Genomic DNA, 17,325 nt, shown 5'->3' with positions numbered 1-17,325 from the left:
AAAACGACCTAAAACTCACGCACAACAACTCGAAAACAAAGAACCTAACGTAAGAAACACGGCTGAAGATACAGATTCTCAGCCAGAAAGTGCAGATGCAGTCCTTCAGCAGCTGGATTCACTCTGCAGAAAGAGAGACAAACCAACAGCTAGAAGGACAAGCCAAGATCTGGAGATCCAAGGGTTTCTTCAGCACGAAATGACTGATCCACATGTGCAGAAAAACCACTGAATGACATCACAGGAGCTTCACAGTGGTCAAACCAAACTGGTGTCCAGTGTTCCAGCAGACTTCTAGATCATGACTTAAGGTCCTACAAGGCTGTCAAGAAGCTCCTGATCAATGAGAGACGGAGGATAGCCTGGCATCGATGGACCCAAGAACACAAGAACTGGACAGTCAGGAAATGGAAGAAGATTCTGTGATCATTTGAGTCCAGTTTCCAGCTTTATCTTCCTCCTGCTAACATGAGGATATGCAAAAGACCAGACGAAGCATTATCTCCAGCATGTACAGAACCTACTGTCAAGCATGGTGGTATCATGTGCATTTGTGGTTATTTTGTGTCTCATTATAGTCCCTTTATTTCTTTGTTGCCATCTTGTGTCTTCTTGTTTTGTGTCTGTGATTGTTTTCTTCTTGAGTTGTTTTGCATTTTGTCTTTATTTTGTGTGTCTTTGTGTTTATTTTGCATATCTTTCTGGTGGTTTTGTGTGTCATTATAAATCTCTTTATTTCTTTGTTGTCATCTTTTGTCTTGTTGTTTTATTGTTTCTATGATTTCCAATAAAACCTGCAGTTTTATGGTTTATTGTCCTTCAGTAAATGTTAAACTATTAGTTGTGTGTGGAGTTAATCATGTATTTAACTGTTAAATATGGAGTTTTTCAGCTGCAGTGAGTCTGAACTTTAGATTTTGTGTTTATTGCACTGATTCTCTCCGGAGGAACATTGAGGAGGAGCCGCAGCTTCCCGGGCCGCCCTCCGGAGCTCCTTGCCCGGCCTCCGTCCTCTCTCACCGGCCTGCAGCCTCCAAATTCAGCCGGTTAACTTTAATTTTTGCGCAGCTGCTTTCTTCCGTGTTTCCATGTCATTTCCTGTGATAAAACATGGTGGTCACAGCTCGAGCAGGCGACTGAGTCGCTGCGAAAATTGACGCCAAACTTTGCCTCTCCGGAGCCCAGTGGCCGGGGCTCGGAGAGCGGCTACCCGGGCAGGCCGACGCAGAGCCGGGCTTCAGCCGGGGCAGAGGGTCGGTGTCCCCGCCGCGTCTCCGCACCAGGTGGGTCGGTTCGGTGGCCACTGTGGCCAGTAAAATGGCTTCCGAAAACAGCAGGCAGATTGCCAGGAGCCTGCAGACCGGAGCTGAGCTCAGAAATCGTGGCGCAGGTCGGAGCTCCGCCGCAAACCGCCGATAATCCGCTAATTTCTCCCGTTAACCGGCAGCTGGGCACCCGCAAAGTTAGCGTCAAGTTTAGTTGAACGTTTTACGGTTCAGAGAGAAGAGAGTTGAGCAGGATGCAGAGTTTCTGTCCGGGAACAGAAAATTATTTAATTAATGACAAATATGGAGAATAACGTAGCCTATTATTATTATATTTAATAAAGCTAAAATATGAAGATTATACAGAAAAATATGTTTCTTAAAGAAAAAATATGAAGAAAATGCAGAAAAATATATTTAATAAATCTAAAATGTTAACATTATACAGAAATATACATTTGATAGAACTCAAATATGAACATTGTGCAGAAAAAATGTATTTATTAAACAAAAAATAATGTTATATAAAACACAGAGTTGGATTTATATTTATAAAACACTAAACTTATCTTTCTATTTTATCTATGATCAGAACAGAAAATATATTTAATAAACCCAGATTATGGAGATGATCCTGGAAAATGTATGTAATAAAATCTAAATATGGAGATTAACAGAACATAGATTTATAATTTAGGTATATACGTATATAACATAGATTTATAATTAGAAAATACTAAAGTTGTCTCTGTTTGTTGTCAGAGTAGAAAATGTATTTAATATAACCACATTATAGAGATAATATATCAAAAATATATGTAATAAAACTAAAATAATTAAGATTATGCAGAGCACAGACAGTCAAATGAATAATTGACAACACTGTCATGTGAATAAATACAAAATATGAAGATTATACAGAAAAATAGATTTACTAAAACCAAAATATAAAGACTATATGGAACACAGCTGGGTTTTTATTTATAATTTTACCTTTCACTGCTATTTTCCAGACTCAGTAACAATCATTTTCTGTTTGTTCCTCAGACCTGCTGAATCTCCAACATGGTTCCATCATGAGCGATCAGCCGCTGGACCTCTGGTGTAAGCTCCTCTTCATTCTCTTTAGGTTCTCCTGAAAACAAGTTTAACTCATTAGAAATAATCTGTTTGTTGCTAGTGTTTTTTATGGCATTGCATACATTTTACATGCCTGTTTGCTCTGGCTAACAGCTGGTATGACGCTTATTCTAGTGAGAAACTGCAACTGTTAGCAGTGATGATGCTAAAGAACAGGCTAACAGGTAACAAAACAAAAAAATGCAAGTAATGCTAACATAATAGGATGAGCATTAGCATAAGTAAAGCTAATGTTCACACAATAAAACTAACATTAGCATAAATATAACTAAAGTTAGCATAGTAAAACCAACGTTAGCATATTGAAACTAACATTAGCATAAGTAATACTATTGTTGAAATATTGTACCTAAAATTAGCATTATAATTGCATTGAAAGCTAATGCTGTCATATTAAAGCTAATATTGGCATAAGTAAAACTATTGTTGAAATATTGTAACTAACATTAGCATTATGATGGCATTAAAAAGTAATGTTAGCATAAAATACCTAACATTAGCATAAGTAAAAGTAATGTTAGCATACACACAATTAATGCTAATGTTAGCATAGTAAAACCAACATTAACATAAATAAAACTAATTTTAGCATAAATACAGCTAATGTTGAAATATTAAAACTAAGATTAGCATAAGTAAAACTAATGTCAGCAGAAACACAACTAATGTTGAAATATTAAAATTAACATTAGCATTAAAACAACTAATAATAGCATAGAAGACTAATGTTAGCATAATAGAACTAACATTAGCATAAAAAAACTAATGTTAGAATAATAGAACTACCATTAGCATAAATAATACTAATGTTGGCAGAATAAAACCAGCATTAGCACAATAGAGCTAACGTTAGCATGAATACAACTAATGATAGCACAGAAGACTAATGTTCGCAAAATAAAACTAATGTTAGCATAAATATAGCTAATGTTAGCATAGTAAAACCAACGTTAGCATAAATTTAAAAAATGTTGGCATAAAAAACTAGCATCAATATAATGAAACAAACATAAAGTTTATGATACCATAAAAAAATGTTATTAATGTTATGAAACTGACATCAGCCTGAATAAAACTACCTTTAGCTAATGCTGGCATGAAAAAACTAATGACCACTTCAAAACTGGAAAGAATAGTACTTAGATAAGAATTTTTTTAGCAAAGAAAGTACATAAAGCACATTAAAGTTACTTCTAAAAACTACACTTGCATTATAGAATGTAGCACAGATAAAACTAATGATAGCATAAGAAATAATGTTCAGTTAATAAACTAATGTTAAAGAAAGTTAATGTGACACAACTTACATTAGAATAAATAATATTTACATTTCTTAGCATGGAATATCTAATGTTACAATTTAAAATCAACATAAAAAACATTTGAAACCCATTTAAAATGAGATTATTTCGTCCTCTAAATAAATATTAACTGATATTTGCTGTGTTTGTGCTCCAGTCTGTGAGGACTGTCAGGACTATTTCCAGAAGGAGTGTCCGACCCACGGACCTCCGCTGTTCGTCCCCGACACTCCTGCAGTTCCAGGGACGACCAACAGGGCAGCGCTCACCGTCCCGTCAGGCCTGGAGGTCTTCACTGAGGGGGACGAGGTGGACGTCCGCTGCCTGGATGCGACCATCCCAAAGGGGGCGCTGTTCGGTCCGTACGACGGGGAGCTGGTGTCCAAAGACAAATCCTCCGGCTTCTTCTCCTGGATTGTGAGTTCAACCAGCCTGAGAGGAGAATTTAGCCTGATTTTAAACATGTTTGACGTCTGTTTTCTGTTGTCGTCTTTCAGATTGTGGATGTAAACAACACATATCAGTCCATCGATGGCAGCGATGAGACCAAAGCCAACTGGATGAGGTGAAGTTTGACTCCATCAAAACTCAGCATCCACAAGGATCATAAAGTGCAAAAAATGGCAAATAATTTATGCTCAAATGTCTTTTTTTCCATTTTACGAGTGCGATAACTGAACACATTTATAAAGATCTAACTTCTATTTAGCAATCTGACTTCTTTTAACCATATAAATGCCACAACTGGTCATTTAAATTGTAGATTTAATGACTAAAATGACTCAGGTACACCTACAGGAGACACAAAACAAACAATGTGCTGTTGTTTCAACTTTTCCATTATTTTAATATCAAATGTTCACTGTAAGACAATCTGACAGGTCATAGCATGCACTGTAACACCGGCAGAACATTAAATAATTGCTTTTTTGAATTCAAAACCTGGAGACGGGTTTAAAAGACATGTTGTCTTTCAAGAAATCTCCGAAATTGATTATTTAAGAGATTAAAAACTTGCTAAAATAGCATAGAAATATGTATAAATAAGCTTCACAGCTGGAATATACTTTAAATAGAAATAAAATGATTAAAATTAGAATATAATAAAGTTTAGCAACATAAAAGCAATACAATAAATGAATATAATGAGGGAAGACAGTCTCAGTTGCAGCACATTAATCCACTGAACCATCTGAACAAGTTTCAAATAATTTTGGACAGTTTTCGGTTCATTTTAGACAATTTTTTTGAGTAATTTTGGAAAATTTTTTATGTCATTCTGGTCACATTTCAGGTTATTTTGTACAATTTTAGCCTGAGAGGAAAATCAAAGCTGCTGCATGAATAAAATAAATGCAGCATGGCTTTAGAAACAGTGAACAGAGGAGCAAGTTGTTGAAGATACATTCAGCATGGAGAAACATCTTTCTACAGATGATGAGCAGAGTAGTGAGAGGTTATAAAAATGTAAAAACTTCAAATATCTATAGCATGTGATGTCGCCGTATGTGTTCCAGTGTCGGTGTATCAGTGTTTATAGTTTGTCTGACCTGCAGGTTCGTCCGGACCTCGTCGGACGACAGCGACAGGAACCTGACGGCGTTCCAGCACGGCAAGAACATCTACTTCAGAGCCTGTCGGCAGCTGGAGGCCGGAGAGAAGCTGAGGGTTTGGTACAGCGACGATTACATCCAACGACTCCACTGCGTTTCTCAGGAGAGCATCGACCGAAACCTGGACGCAGGTGAGGCAGACATCAGATGTTTATATTTATTTTTTGACTTAAATTTCACTGCTTTTCAATTTGTTGTCATAGAAAAAACAAACAAGATCTAACTACTGAGGTTACAGCTACAAGGCCTTTATGAGGTCAGCCATATTTACGGTGCCCAGTCAACCGTTTCAGTGTCGTCTCTTTGTTGAGTCCATTTAGTCCATTTTTCTGCATGTTGTTAATAGACACCACCATTCAAGCGTTTGGGGTCACCCAGACATTCATTCACTTCTAGAGCTCCGTAATAGAAAGCGAGGAACAGTTTTTAAGACTTGATCGAGCCCCCTGACCCTCCTGCACAGCTCTGCCTGGTCCCAACATTCAGCATGGTGCATTAGCCAAGTTCAAATTAAGACCTAAACCGAGGAGCTGCAGCCGTGGATGGAACCAGAGAGCTGATTATTATAGAGGTAACAGGTGGATTTAACTCTGTTAGAGCCATGAAAACCATTGATTTCTACTGAATCTTGGCTGGAAATTAGATAAAAAGTTACATAACATTATAAGTTAACAATAAATTTGAACTATTCCTGTGCTTTTAATTTAAAACACCACATCCAAAATCATTTATTGGTGGAAACTGGTGCAAATTTTTTGAGAAAATGCCACTTTTAAACCGCTACTGATAATGCTGTTGTACGAAACATTGCACATCATTCACATCCATATAGACTACTGTTCTAAGGTTTGGGGTTATTATTATCTTTAATTTAAAAAACGCTTTTCTTTCAAAAATAAGGACATTTCTAAGTGACCCCAAACTTTTGTAGTGAGAATGAATTGAAGTTGCTCTATACAAGTTAAAATTGCTATAAATGAGTTAAAGGTGACCTACACTACTGTTCAAAAGTTTTTGGTCATCCAGACAATTTTATGTTTTCCATGAAAACTCACACTTTTATCCATGTGCTAACATAACTGCACAAGGGTTTTCTAATCATCAATTAGCCTTTCCACACCATTAGCTAACACAATGTAGCATTAGAACACAGGAGTGATGGTTGCTGGAAATGTTCCTCTGTACCCCTATGGAGGTATTCCATTGAAAATCAGCCGTTTCCAGCTAGAATAGTCATTTACCACATTAACAATGTCTAGACTGTATTTATTATTCATTTGATGTAATCTTCATTGAAAAAAAATGCTTTTATTTGTAAAATTAGGACATTTCTAAGTGACCCCAAACTTTTCAATGGTAGTGTATGTGTGAGTCTCTCCATGTCAAACGTCCTTAACAGTGTCTTTCCATTGACGATGGCGGTGTTTTTATAAGAACAGGAAGCTGTACGAGATGCGTTCGAGAGGTTCTGGGACTGTGTCACGGTCGTGCAACATATTCAAGTAGTAACTGTCACAAATCACCCCAAAATGAAATCGAAGTTAAAAAGTTGTCATTTTGATGCAGTTTTTCAGACGATTTTTAACATTTATTTAGAATAGAGCTTCTGGGTAACTTCACAAGTGTTGCAGGAGCACTGGGAGCGGTGTGTTGCTGTACAGAGGGACAGTTCAGCCAAATTTATATCAGTTTCTGAGTTTTATTGGCACAGTCTCCAAACTTTCTGACTGCACCTTGTCAAATCATAAACACAGTAGATCCAGGAAGATGTTGAGACACTTTCAGGTGTCACCAAACAAACCAAACAAAACGAACATCCGTCTTTATGGGAGGAACGAAGCAGGTGTCGGATTTAGTTTTAGTCACAAAACATTTCAGTCGCACATTTGTGTTCTCAGTGTTTCTCGGCTACAGCTGTCTCCGTCTTTGTGTACAGTCGCCATGGTTACAGGAGTTATTCTGGTCTGCAGCTCAGTGTCCATGTCCCTGTGATCTGCAGGGATACAGCAGAAAGACTCTCCTCAGTAAATCCACACATTCAGCTCTGCAGCTGCTGTTTGAAAGGCGGCAGGATTATTATGTTTATGTTCAGCAATAAAGAAAGTTTATTTCTACAGAGCCTCATCACATCATACAGATTTAATGTAAGGTAAAGTGTTTCACAGGCAAAAAGTGGACGAAACAAGAGAAAATACAGAAAAAAGCATGAAATTTTCACTGTTCATCTGTCTGAAAAGGTAGTGTCTACAGATACGGACCCGTACCCGTAGCCTGTGGCCGACGGATACGGCACTTTCCCTTATCATAAATATTAATGAGACGTACATGAATATTAATGAGTCGGCTGATGAACGCGCTTTGTGATTGGCTGGTAATCCGACGTACATAAATATTAATGGACCGGCTTCGTAATCCGAGTGATGAAGGCGCTTCCGTGATTCGAGGTGAATCTGCGTGCCGAGCCTGTCGTATCAGTCATCTGCTGTTCTCTTTTCTATCATGCATAATGTCTTATAAATATCATTATCTGACTTTTTCACTGACAGCGATTTGGGGGTTGAAATCAGCACTACTATTAAAAATAGCAAAACTTTTTATTCACGTGACCCTGTTCTAATAAAGCACAAATGGCGGAACTAACAGCCAGCAAACGAAAAGTATTTTTTTACCTTCAAAAGTAGCGACAGACTATTACATATTAACAACCTAAACAAAACCCTGACGTATTTTCTGCGTCTGTCAACACAGACACTGTCACAGTCACTTTAATGTTAGCGGACTCTGTTGAATGGCTAATTTACATACCACATACCACAAACAAATCTCACAATATCACAGTAAATCGAGTTTGTGGGTTTTTTAAATTCATGCCGAATTAAAGAGCTGCTCCTCACCATTCACGAGTGTTTGTTTCATATTCGACATCCTTAACTTTATCTTGTAAATTAGCGTCCGAAATTAAATGGGAACATTTGCAATGGAGTTCGTCAGCCGCTTCCACCACTGAACGCGGTAAACTAATTAATAGGAACTGGACTTCAAACAATTTATACACGGCGTCGAAAAGCGTAAAAACTGCAATGTCTAAAGTGTGAGAGGAGACGGTGTATTTTTGGTTAAATTATACAATGTTCGCCGTCAAAGTCTTTCATATAAACTGCCTGTAATGTGCAGCAAATAGTAGTTAACCGGCGCCAGCTCTTCGGTGACCTTAACGGGTCCGTACCTCTAGTACAGATGCTACGGGTACGGGTCCGTACCCGTAGCATCAACCGTCTGAAAATGAAAAATATGCCCCTAAAAACATGTTTTCTAAGTAATATTTTGAAAATCATGTGGAAACTTCAGAATTCTGTTTTCCTTGGATCAGACTATCTAGAAATATTTTGGTTTTTGTAGCACAACTTGTCATTTCTGCTTGATTAGTTACGAAAGCTAAACAAAATAACTTTGTTTTGGTTTTTGTGGCCAGGTATTTCACACTAGAAAGGTTTCTTCATGTTTTATTTTGTATTATTGTGACATGCAGTTACATGTGGTTCAGAAAATATCACTAGTTGACTTCTGCATTATCAGTTTATTTGTTAGTATGAGCTCCAAGATGAGACTTTTCACAATGGCTTAAATCTTTTTCATATTACTTCTCACCCATAATCAGCAACTATTTAGTCTACTTGTCCAACATTACAGACTCTGAATGAATGGCATGATGAGAAACAACAGTGAAAATTTCAATTTTTTTTTAAACTTTAATAGTTCCTGAGATATTGTTGTTCAAACATAAAATTTAAATGCTCGAGAACCTCTGCTAAAAATGAATCAATGGGCAATTTTATAAACAGTTTGTCTAGGAAAGTGTTTGATATATTAAGCTAAACTTCGTCAGATATCTTTGCAAATGTCTACGTTTTATGCTCTAAAATGTTCAGGCACATCCAGAACAGAAATTGTTCTAAAAATGTGATGGTTTCAGGTTGAATAACTCCATAAACGCTGTTCTCCAGCAGGTGGAGCTGTTTCACCATCTTTTAGTCTGCGTGTGCTTTAGTCTCAAATAGTTTTCATTTAGTCTGTCTTATTATCAGCCCTTCAGTCACCTGTAAAGCACTTTGACTTGCTCTAACATGAAAGGAAATCTATAAATAATATGTGATTGGTTGATTGATTATTTGAGAACCAACCTCCTTGACTCAGACCATTGGTCTTCTTCAAATTGCAGCTTTAAATAACTAATAAAACGGTTTTATTCCAGATCCTGGCCATCCAGCAGTGCTGCGCAAACTTCAGAAGGACTTCAAATCTCCGTGCCTGCAGTCAGCTCTGCAGGGAAAACTGTGCTCCACTAAACAGCCCAGCGAGGATTCGGACGGTCAGCCTCCGGCCAAGAGGAAAAAGATCGACCTGATCTTCAAAGACGTCCTGGAAGCTTCTCTGGAGGACTCCCGGTCTAGATCCTGCCTCCCTGGAGACTGTAAGCTGCCGATGCTCGGGTTCAACTCGTCTGAGAGCAGCTTCAACATTCCTGACCTGAAGGTGGAGGAGAAAGAGGAGGAGAACCAGAGCGGAGAGGAACCTTCCACCTCCTTCTGCCCCAACTGTGTCAAGCTGAGAAGGAGGATCATGGAGCTGGAGGAGGAGCTGAGCCGCCTCAGGGCAGGAAAGGGCGACGGAACCGGACCACCTGAGAAGGTCCTACTGGATCAAGGTCCACCGCATCCCGAACAGGGGCCCATCGAGGACTTCCAAGGTGAGGAAGCACTCAGGAAGACAGCAAGTCTTCATCTTTTTATTTACACAGCTGTTTGTTTTTTTGAAGATCTTACTATAAAGATCTGTAGATTTGGTGTTACACTCTGATTCCTCACCACTTTCTTAGTGTTTTTTTGCCTGTCACCTTTTTCCTCAGTGTTGGCTCGTTTTTCACAGCAGCATAAAGTCCTGAGAAAAACCTGGGACCAACATGTCCAACAGCTCCAAAGGCCCACTGGTGATACCAATGCTAGAAAAAAAATGTGATTCTACACATCAGAGATGCTTTGCTACTTACATTTCTTACATTTTTATGTCTTGCACAGCCTGCAGTTCAGCCGAAAAGTCCTCAAATTTTAGCTACGTGACTGTTGGTGCAGAATCTGGTTCGAGCAAAGAGTGTGTTTTTGGTCGATACATTAAATGAGACATGTAGAATAAAGAGATTTTGATGAAATGTCACGATTTTAAGTTCAGATTTGAGTAATTCTCCCAACAAAACCATACCTTACACATGATTAGTTCCAGGACTGTCGGAAAGTTGAAAATCCAACAACGCTGGTTGTGTTTACAGTTTCTTGCCGATAAATGGCATAATTTGGGCATGTAAAAAAAAGAAACTATGTTTAGCAAATCAAACAGCAAGTTCTAGGGTAAAAGATGATAAGCCAGGGTCTATGGGGGGTTTACTGATAAGTGACAAGTTTGACCTGTTCTTGATGCTACATGAACAGTTGGAGAACTGCCAAAGTCATTTAAATCTATCTTCTGAACACCATTAAACTCATTCCAGCCAACAATTGTTGAGATATTTCCTCAGAAGTCTGAAACTTCAAGCTGAAAAATAAGGAAATCACTAAAGTCAGTAGGATTCCTCTCTGTTGACCTTGAATGTTTGTCCAGTTTGTCCAAACTGTTGTTGAAATATTTCAGTTTGCCCCACAGAACCAAAGTTTAGTTGTTGTTGCACATCAATGAACATTACAGTAATTCACCATTTTTTCACTTATTTTTTCTTATTGACTTATTTCTTGCTGCCAGATTTTATTTTGTTGTTTTTTAAGGTGTGAATAGATTTGATTATGTTGTTGAAAAGAATCTGACAGAGTTTGTCTTTTCAGGGATGGAGCCCTTGACGCCCACTCAGGTGGTTCTGGATGAAGATGACCAGGACGTGGACTCGGCCGATGAGTCCATCACAGCAGATCTGGTGATTTCTCCGGAGGACTCGTCAAAGCTTTCGTCCGTGGGAAGCAGACGGATTCGCCGCTTCAAGCAGGAGTGGCTGAAAAAATTCTGGTTCCTCCGTTATTCGCCGACCCTGAACGAGATGTGGTGTCACGTCTGTCGCCAGTACACCGTCCAGTCGTCACGCACTTCGGCCTTCATTATCGGCTCCAAGCAGTTCAAGATCCACACCATCAAGCTGCACAGCCAGAGCAACCTCCACAAGAAGTGTCTGCAGCTGTACAAGCTGCGTATGCATCCGGAGAAGACTGAGGAAATGTGTAAGAACATGATGCTGCTGTTTAATGCGGCGTACCACCTGGCTCTGGAGGGGCGGCCCTTCTCCGACCTCCGTTCGCTGGCCGAGCTGCTGAAGAAGTGCGAGCTCAAAGTGGTGGACCAGTACATGAACGAAGGCGACTGTCAGATCCTCATCCACCACATCGGCAGGGCTTTGAAGGAGGATCTGGCTGAGAAGATGCGCCTCTCGCCCTTCCTGAGCGTCATCATGGACGCACAAAATGACGATCTCTTCTCCGACATGGTGGCTGTCTACGTCCAGTTCATGACCAATGAGGGTTCCCCCAACACGGAGTTCCTGTCCCTGCAGAGACTGAGCATGGCCAGTGTGGACGGGTACCTCCAGGTGATGGATCGTGCCTTCAGCGTCCTCGGCCTCCGGTTTCAGGACATGCTGGTGGTTGGTTTGGGCGTAGACGGGACCAACATTTCTTCAGGGATGAGGGCAAACCTGTACATCGCTGTCCAGAAGACTTTTCCCTGGATCCTCTGCCTTCCTATCATGATCCACCGGCCTCATCTGGAGGTTCTGGACGCCATCAGCGGGAAGGATCTGTCCTGCCTGGAGGACCTGGAAAACAACCTGAAGCAGCTGCTCAGCTTCTACCGCTACTCCCCTCGCATGATGGCAGAGCTGCGATCCACAGCTCCAACGCTGTCCGAGGAGACGGAGTTCCTGGGAGACATCAGAGCCATACGCTGGATCATCGGAGAGCCAAACGTCCTCAACGCACTCATCAAGGATTACCTGGAGGTGGTCGCACACCTGAAGGAGATCAGCAGCCAGACACAGAGGGCCGATGCTTCAGCTATCGCACTCACCCTCCTCCAGTTCCTCATGGACTACCAGTCAGTCAAACTTATTTACTTCCTGCTGGATATCATCGCTGTCCTTTCACGGTTGGCCTTCACCTTCCAGGGGGAGTATCTTCTTGTGTCGCAGGTGGAAGCCAAGCTAGAGGAGGCCATCCAGGAGATCGGCCAGCTGGTGGACTGCCCTGGAGAATACCTGCAGGAGTTTGAAGAGAACTTCAGAGAAAGTTTCAATGGTGTCGCGTTGAAGAACCTGCGAGTCGCTGAGTCCAAGTTTCAGTCCATCCGAGAGAAGATCTGCAACCGGAGCCAAGGCATCCTTTCTCAGAGGCTGGACCTGCAGAGCCGCTCGTTCGCCAAAGCCTGCCGAGTGCTGGACCTGTCCACGTGGCCGCACAGCCACGAGGACCTGCAGGCCTATGGGGACGAGGAGATCCAGACCATCTTCAACCACCTGGAGTCGATTCCCTTGGCGGGTCAGGAGGGTTTCCAGGCCCGGACGGAGACCAGAGACAGCCTGGTGGTCGAGTGGAAGGACCTTAAAGCCGACTACTACAGTATGAACAGCTTCAAAGAGGTCATCGGCCACATCTGCAGGTACAAGCAGCGGTTCCCCCTTCTGAACCGGATCATGCAGGTGGTCCGGGTGCTGCCCAGCTCCACGGCCTGCTGCGATAAAGGCCGAGGGTCTCTGCAGAAGATGTGTAAGAACAACCGCTCCCGATTGACCCTGGAGCAGATGAACGACCTGCTGACGGTGGCCGTTAACGGGCCACCCATCACCAACTTTGACGGGAAGCGAGCGTTGGACAGCTGGTTCGAAGAGAAGTCCGGCAGCAGCTACTCACTCTCGGCTGAGGTACTGAACCGGATGTCGGATCAGAAGTCGGTCCTGCACAACGTCGACGTCAACACAGAGTTCTACCCTGACATCTGACAGGAAACCCAGCAGCGTACTGGAACCACAAACTGGTGTCCAGCCAGCCAGACATACATGGAAAGATTCAGTTATTCCGAACAGTTTGTAGGATTGAAAAGAACTGAAAGCAAATGGTACAACGTCCAGAAATGCAAGCTTCACCAAAGCTACTCAAGAAGTCTGAACATAAAATAAATCCCTGCATGTCCCCTGTTGACTCCTGCTTTCTCTGCAGTGGAACAAGTCTATCAAAGGGGCATCATAACGGGGTATTTATGAGCAATAGGTCTGTAGGGCCACCATTGTTCTGCTGTGCACCTCAAGGCAAACCTCTAAGACAAGAGTCCAACTTGTCATGGCGCCTCTCTAGGCTTCACCTTCCAAACAACACTTTAATGAGACAAAAGAGACACAAAGAGACGCAAAATGACAAAGAAAAACAATAACTACTACGACCGAAAAAACCATAAATGAGAGACAAGACGACCACAAGGGAAAAAGAGTGCAAAGAGTCACAAAAAAAGTCTCAAGGAGATTAAAAAAACTACAACAAAGTGATGCAAATAGACAAAGAAAAGCAATTTAATTGCACAATGACGACAAAGATATGGGAAAAGGCATCAAAGAGACAAAATGACAAACAAAAATAAAGACAACAAAAAACAAAAAATGGACTTAAAGAGGAACTACAAAAAGAGAAAAAAATCACAACAAAAAGGTGTAAAATAACCACAAAGAAACAGAAAAGAAGGACAAGGCGATTCAAAACAACAAAGAGACGCAAAACAATAACAGAGAGATAGAAGACAAAAGCGAAGAGACACAAAATGACTACAAAAAACACAAAACAAGGACAGAAACACAAACCAACCACGAAGTGACATAAAATGACCACAAAGAGACAAAAAACTAAGACAAAGAGATGCAAAACTAGGGCTGGCCCAGTTGTGGTTTCTGGTCTCCGGATATTCGGGTCCTATTAAAGACGAATATCCGAATATTTGTTCCGCCTCGTAACGTCCGACGGGGGGTGGGGTGGGGGGTGTATCTATGTGGTGGAGACGGCCCGAATATTTGGATCCATTCGTCTGGTCTCCCAGTACTGCCTTCGTTTTGTCTTCAGTTAAACTGAAGAATTCCCAAACAGCGGAGGTCTTCCGCATCTTGTCTTGTGTTTATGCAACGAATTGAAGCGTGAGGTCAGAGTCGGCAGCCACGCGGCCATTCGGGTGGTGGTAAGAAACACGAATGGATGAGCCGAGATGAGCCGAACATGGCGGGATGAGCCAAAGTGGGCCGAAGGCGAAGGGAAGAGACGAGCTCCGAATATTCGTATTTTTGTCTGGGGGGAGGAGGGGGTGATCACATAGACATATGTGTATATGTTTATGTGATCACACAACGGGATGAGCCGATATGAGCCGATGTGGGCCGAAGGCGGAGGGAAGACAGTAACACCGACCGGGGGTGTGTCGGGGGGGGCGAATATTCGGATACCAAAATTAATATCCGGATACCACCGTAGCGAACGAATATTCGGGATATTCGGGTCCAGCCCTATGCATAACGGTCACCAAGAGATTTAAAACAATATCAAATTGATACAGAACAACTTCAAAGAGACACAATGAGACACAAAACTACAACAAAGAGACACAAAACTACAATAAAGAGACAAAACTACATCAAAGAAATGACTACACAGAGGTATAAATTAAGGACAGAGACACAATACAACCACAAAGAGACAACAATTGGACTCAATAATGCAAAGAACCACAGTGTGTGGTCGTGGTTGTGTTGTTTCTACATGTGTGTCCTCAGGGTCAACCCGTGTCGTAATGCTGAGCTGGACATGATGCTGGAACTCTCTCGGTGATTCTGCTGCTCTCCATAACGAAGCTCTTGTTTTTCAGCCAACAGACAGTCACACACAGCGAACAATCAGTCAGTGTCAAAATAAAAGTCTGTGCTGTGAGCCGCTCTCAGTGTGCCTGAAGAAACCCAGATGTACAGAGGCTTTATATTTCTATTAAAAATGCTGTCAGCCCCGCTCCACTCTGTACATACTGTAAATGCTTCGAGCCTGTTTTTAAAGAGGGTATTTTTCTCTTGAATTTCATGATTGTGCCAAAACGATTGAATGACGCACGGTGCGAAAGTAAAAAGGTGCTACGCTGCTCGTTTTAGATGTTTACTGCAGCAAATGTTTTTCCACTGACGCTTCATGTCTGGATGTAACTTCAGTCTTTGCCAAAGCTTCATATAAGTTTTAAAAACTGCATGATCGGCTGCTGCTTTTTAGCACATTCCTAACTGGTGTTTTATAATGATGATGTCTGCCGGTGTTTAATGCAGAAATAAACGTGGAAAAATGATGAGCTGTCAGAGGAAAGACGGGCAGATTGTTGTTGTTTGCAAAATGTTGATTAAATAAAATTTTTATGCTTAAATTAAAAGAATGGTTTGACATTTTGGGACTTCATTTTATGTTTTTTGAACATGTCATTATCATTATTTCACAATTTTTTTTAGAAAACAAAATTAAAAATCTGCTATTTTTCAAACATCTTTCTTAATTTTTAAAAAAATATATTTTTTCATATATTTTTAGGCAATTTATTAATATTCTTTGTTTTTGTTTTTATTATTTTTTTATTTTTCATTTAAAAAATAGATATTTTTGTATTTTCAAAAAATAGATTTTTGGGTTTTATTTCATATTTTTAAACTATTTGTAAACTATGTATTTAAAATTTTTTGGCCTTTATGTACATATTTTATTATTATTTAGGTAAGTATATTAATTTTTTTACTAATATTTGAATATATTTTTTAAATTGATATTTAGTTATTTTTCAAAGTTTTGCTATTTTTTCCATATATTTTTAGACTATATTTTTGCCATTTTTTAAACTTTTGATAATAATTATTTAAGCCAATTTTTGAAAGTTTTTGTCATTTTTATTTCACATTTTTAAACTGTTATATTTTAAACATATTGCAGAATATGTAGTTGTATTTTTCTGGCCTTTTTGGACATTTTTAATGATTATTCAGGTCAGTTTATTAAGTTGTCTTTACTAATGTTTGTTTACATTTTTTAGATTTTTATTCATGCTTTTCATATATATTTAAACATTTTGTTGATATTTCAAATGCTTTTGTCCATTTTATTATTGTTTAGGTCCTTTTGTGAGTAGCCTATTGATATTTCAGTAACATTTTTCTCACATTCATAAATAATTTATTGGTATTTTTTAAACATTTTTTGATATTTTTTAGTATTTGATATTAGTTATTTTGTTAATATTTTTCTGGTCTTTATATTAAATATTAAATATCATCTTTTTTATTATTACTATTTTATTTTAAGTGAAATATTTTTCGTAGCTTGTTTTTTAAAAAATATTTCCAGTTAATCAATATTCTTAAAATTACTATTTTCCTGAGACTTGATTATTGTTCAGTTGATTTCATATTTTTCAGAAATTTTTCAAAAAAGGACAAAAACAGGATGAAATTAAGAACATTATTAGTCAAATTCTGAGCTAAAGTGCAGTTTGTATGGAAATCAAAATATAAATAAATAAATAAATGTGGAAATATAAAGAGAAATAAATAAATAAATGTGAAATATAAAGAGAAATAAATAAATAAATGAATGAATTAAAAGGAAAATTTTGTCTTTGCTTTTACCTTTTCTGTTTTTTCCTTTTATTTATTTATGTATTTCCACATTTATTTAGTTACTCATTTCTTTCTCTTTATATTTATACATTTATTTATTCATATTTTGATTTGGCACTCCTGTGACTCCATAGTTTTGAGGTTCTTGAATATTTAAAAAAAAAATCTATTTCTTTATCTGATAAATCTTTTTAAAATATCCAGCTGAACTCTTGACTTTATTTCTTTAGAGCGCTAAACGTGGTACGTTTAAGAACTACACTTCCCATGATGCTTTGGTGTCTGTAAACTCCGTTAGCTGTGGGAGG

The 17,325-nt window shown here is 39.4% G+C and overlaps 1 protein-coding gene and 1 long non-coding RNA gene across 3 annotated transcripts; one reads left to right on the top strand and one right to left on the bottom strand.

Moving 5' to 3' along the window:
• Positions 1 to 1,139: 1,139 nt before the first annotated feature.
• Positions 1,140 to 15,799, top strand: prdm11 (PR domain containing 11). The gene is made up of 7 exons (XM_022210136.2): positions 1,140 to 1,283; positions 2,313 to 2,369; positions 3,864 to 4,123; positions 4,204 to 4,271; positions 5,263 to 5,450; positions 9,572 to 10,066; positions 11,190 to 15,799. Exons 2-7 carry the CDS (start codon positions 2,342 to 2,344, stop codon positions 13,343 to 13,345), a joined length of 3,195 nt encoding a protein of 1,064 aa, XP_022065828.2. The 5' UTR covers positions 1,140 to 1,283; positions 2,313 to 2,341; the 3' UTR covers positions 13,346 to 15,799.
• On the bottom strand, positions 1,668 to 9,623 carry LOC127535000 (uncharacterized). 2 transcript variants are annotated; one of them, XR_007943644.1, is made up of 5 exons: positions 9,501 to 9,623; positions 7,204 to 7,312; positions 5,257 to 5,440; positions 3,915 to 4,138; positions 1,668 to 2,400 (listed from the first exon to the last, which is right to left on the bottom strand). It is a non-coding gene; the product is annotated as an uncharacterized LOC127535000 (long non-coding RNA). The 2 variants fall into 2 exon arrangements; XR_007943643.1 differs by having other exon boundaries at positions 3,976 to 4,138.
• Positions 15,800 to 17,325: the final 1,526 nt, after the last annotated feature.

The sequence above is a fragment of the Acanthochromis polyacanthus genome, chromosome 8 (genome assembly GCF_021347895.1).
Source record: "Acanthochromis polyacanthus isolate Apoly-LR-REF ecotype Palm Island chromosome 8, KAUST_Apoly_ChrSc, whole genome shotgun sequence".
NCBI lineage: Eukaryota > Metazoa > Chordata > Actinopteri > Pomacentridae > Acanthochromis > Acanthochromis polyacanthus.
This window is presented reverse-complemented; position numbering and strand designations above follow the sequence as displayed.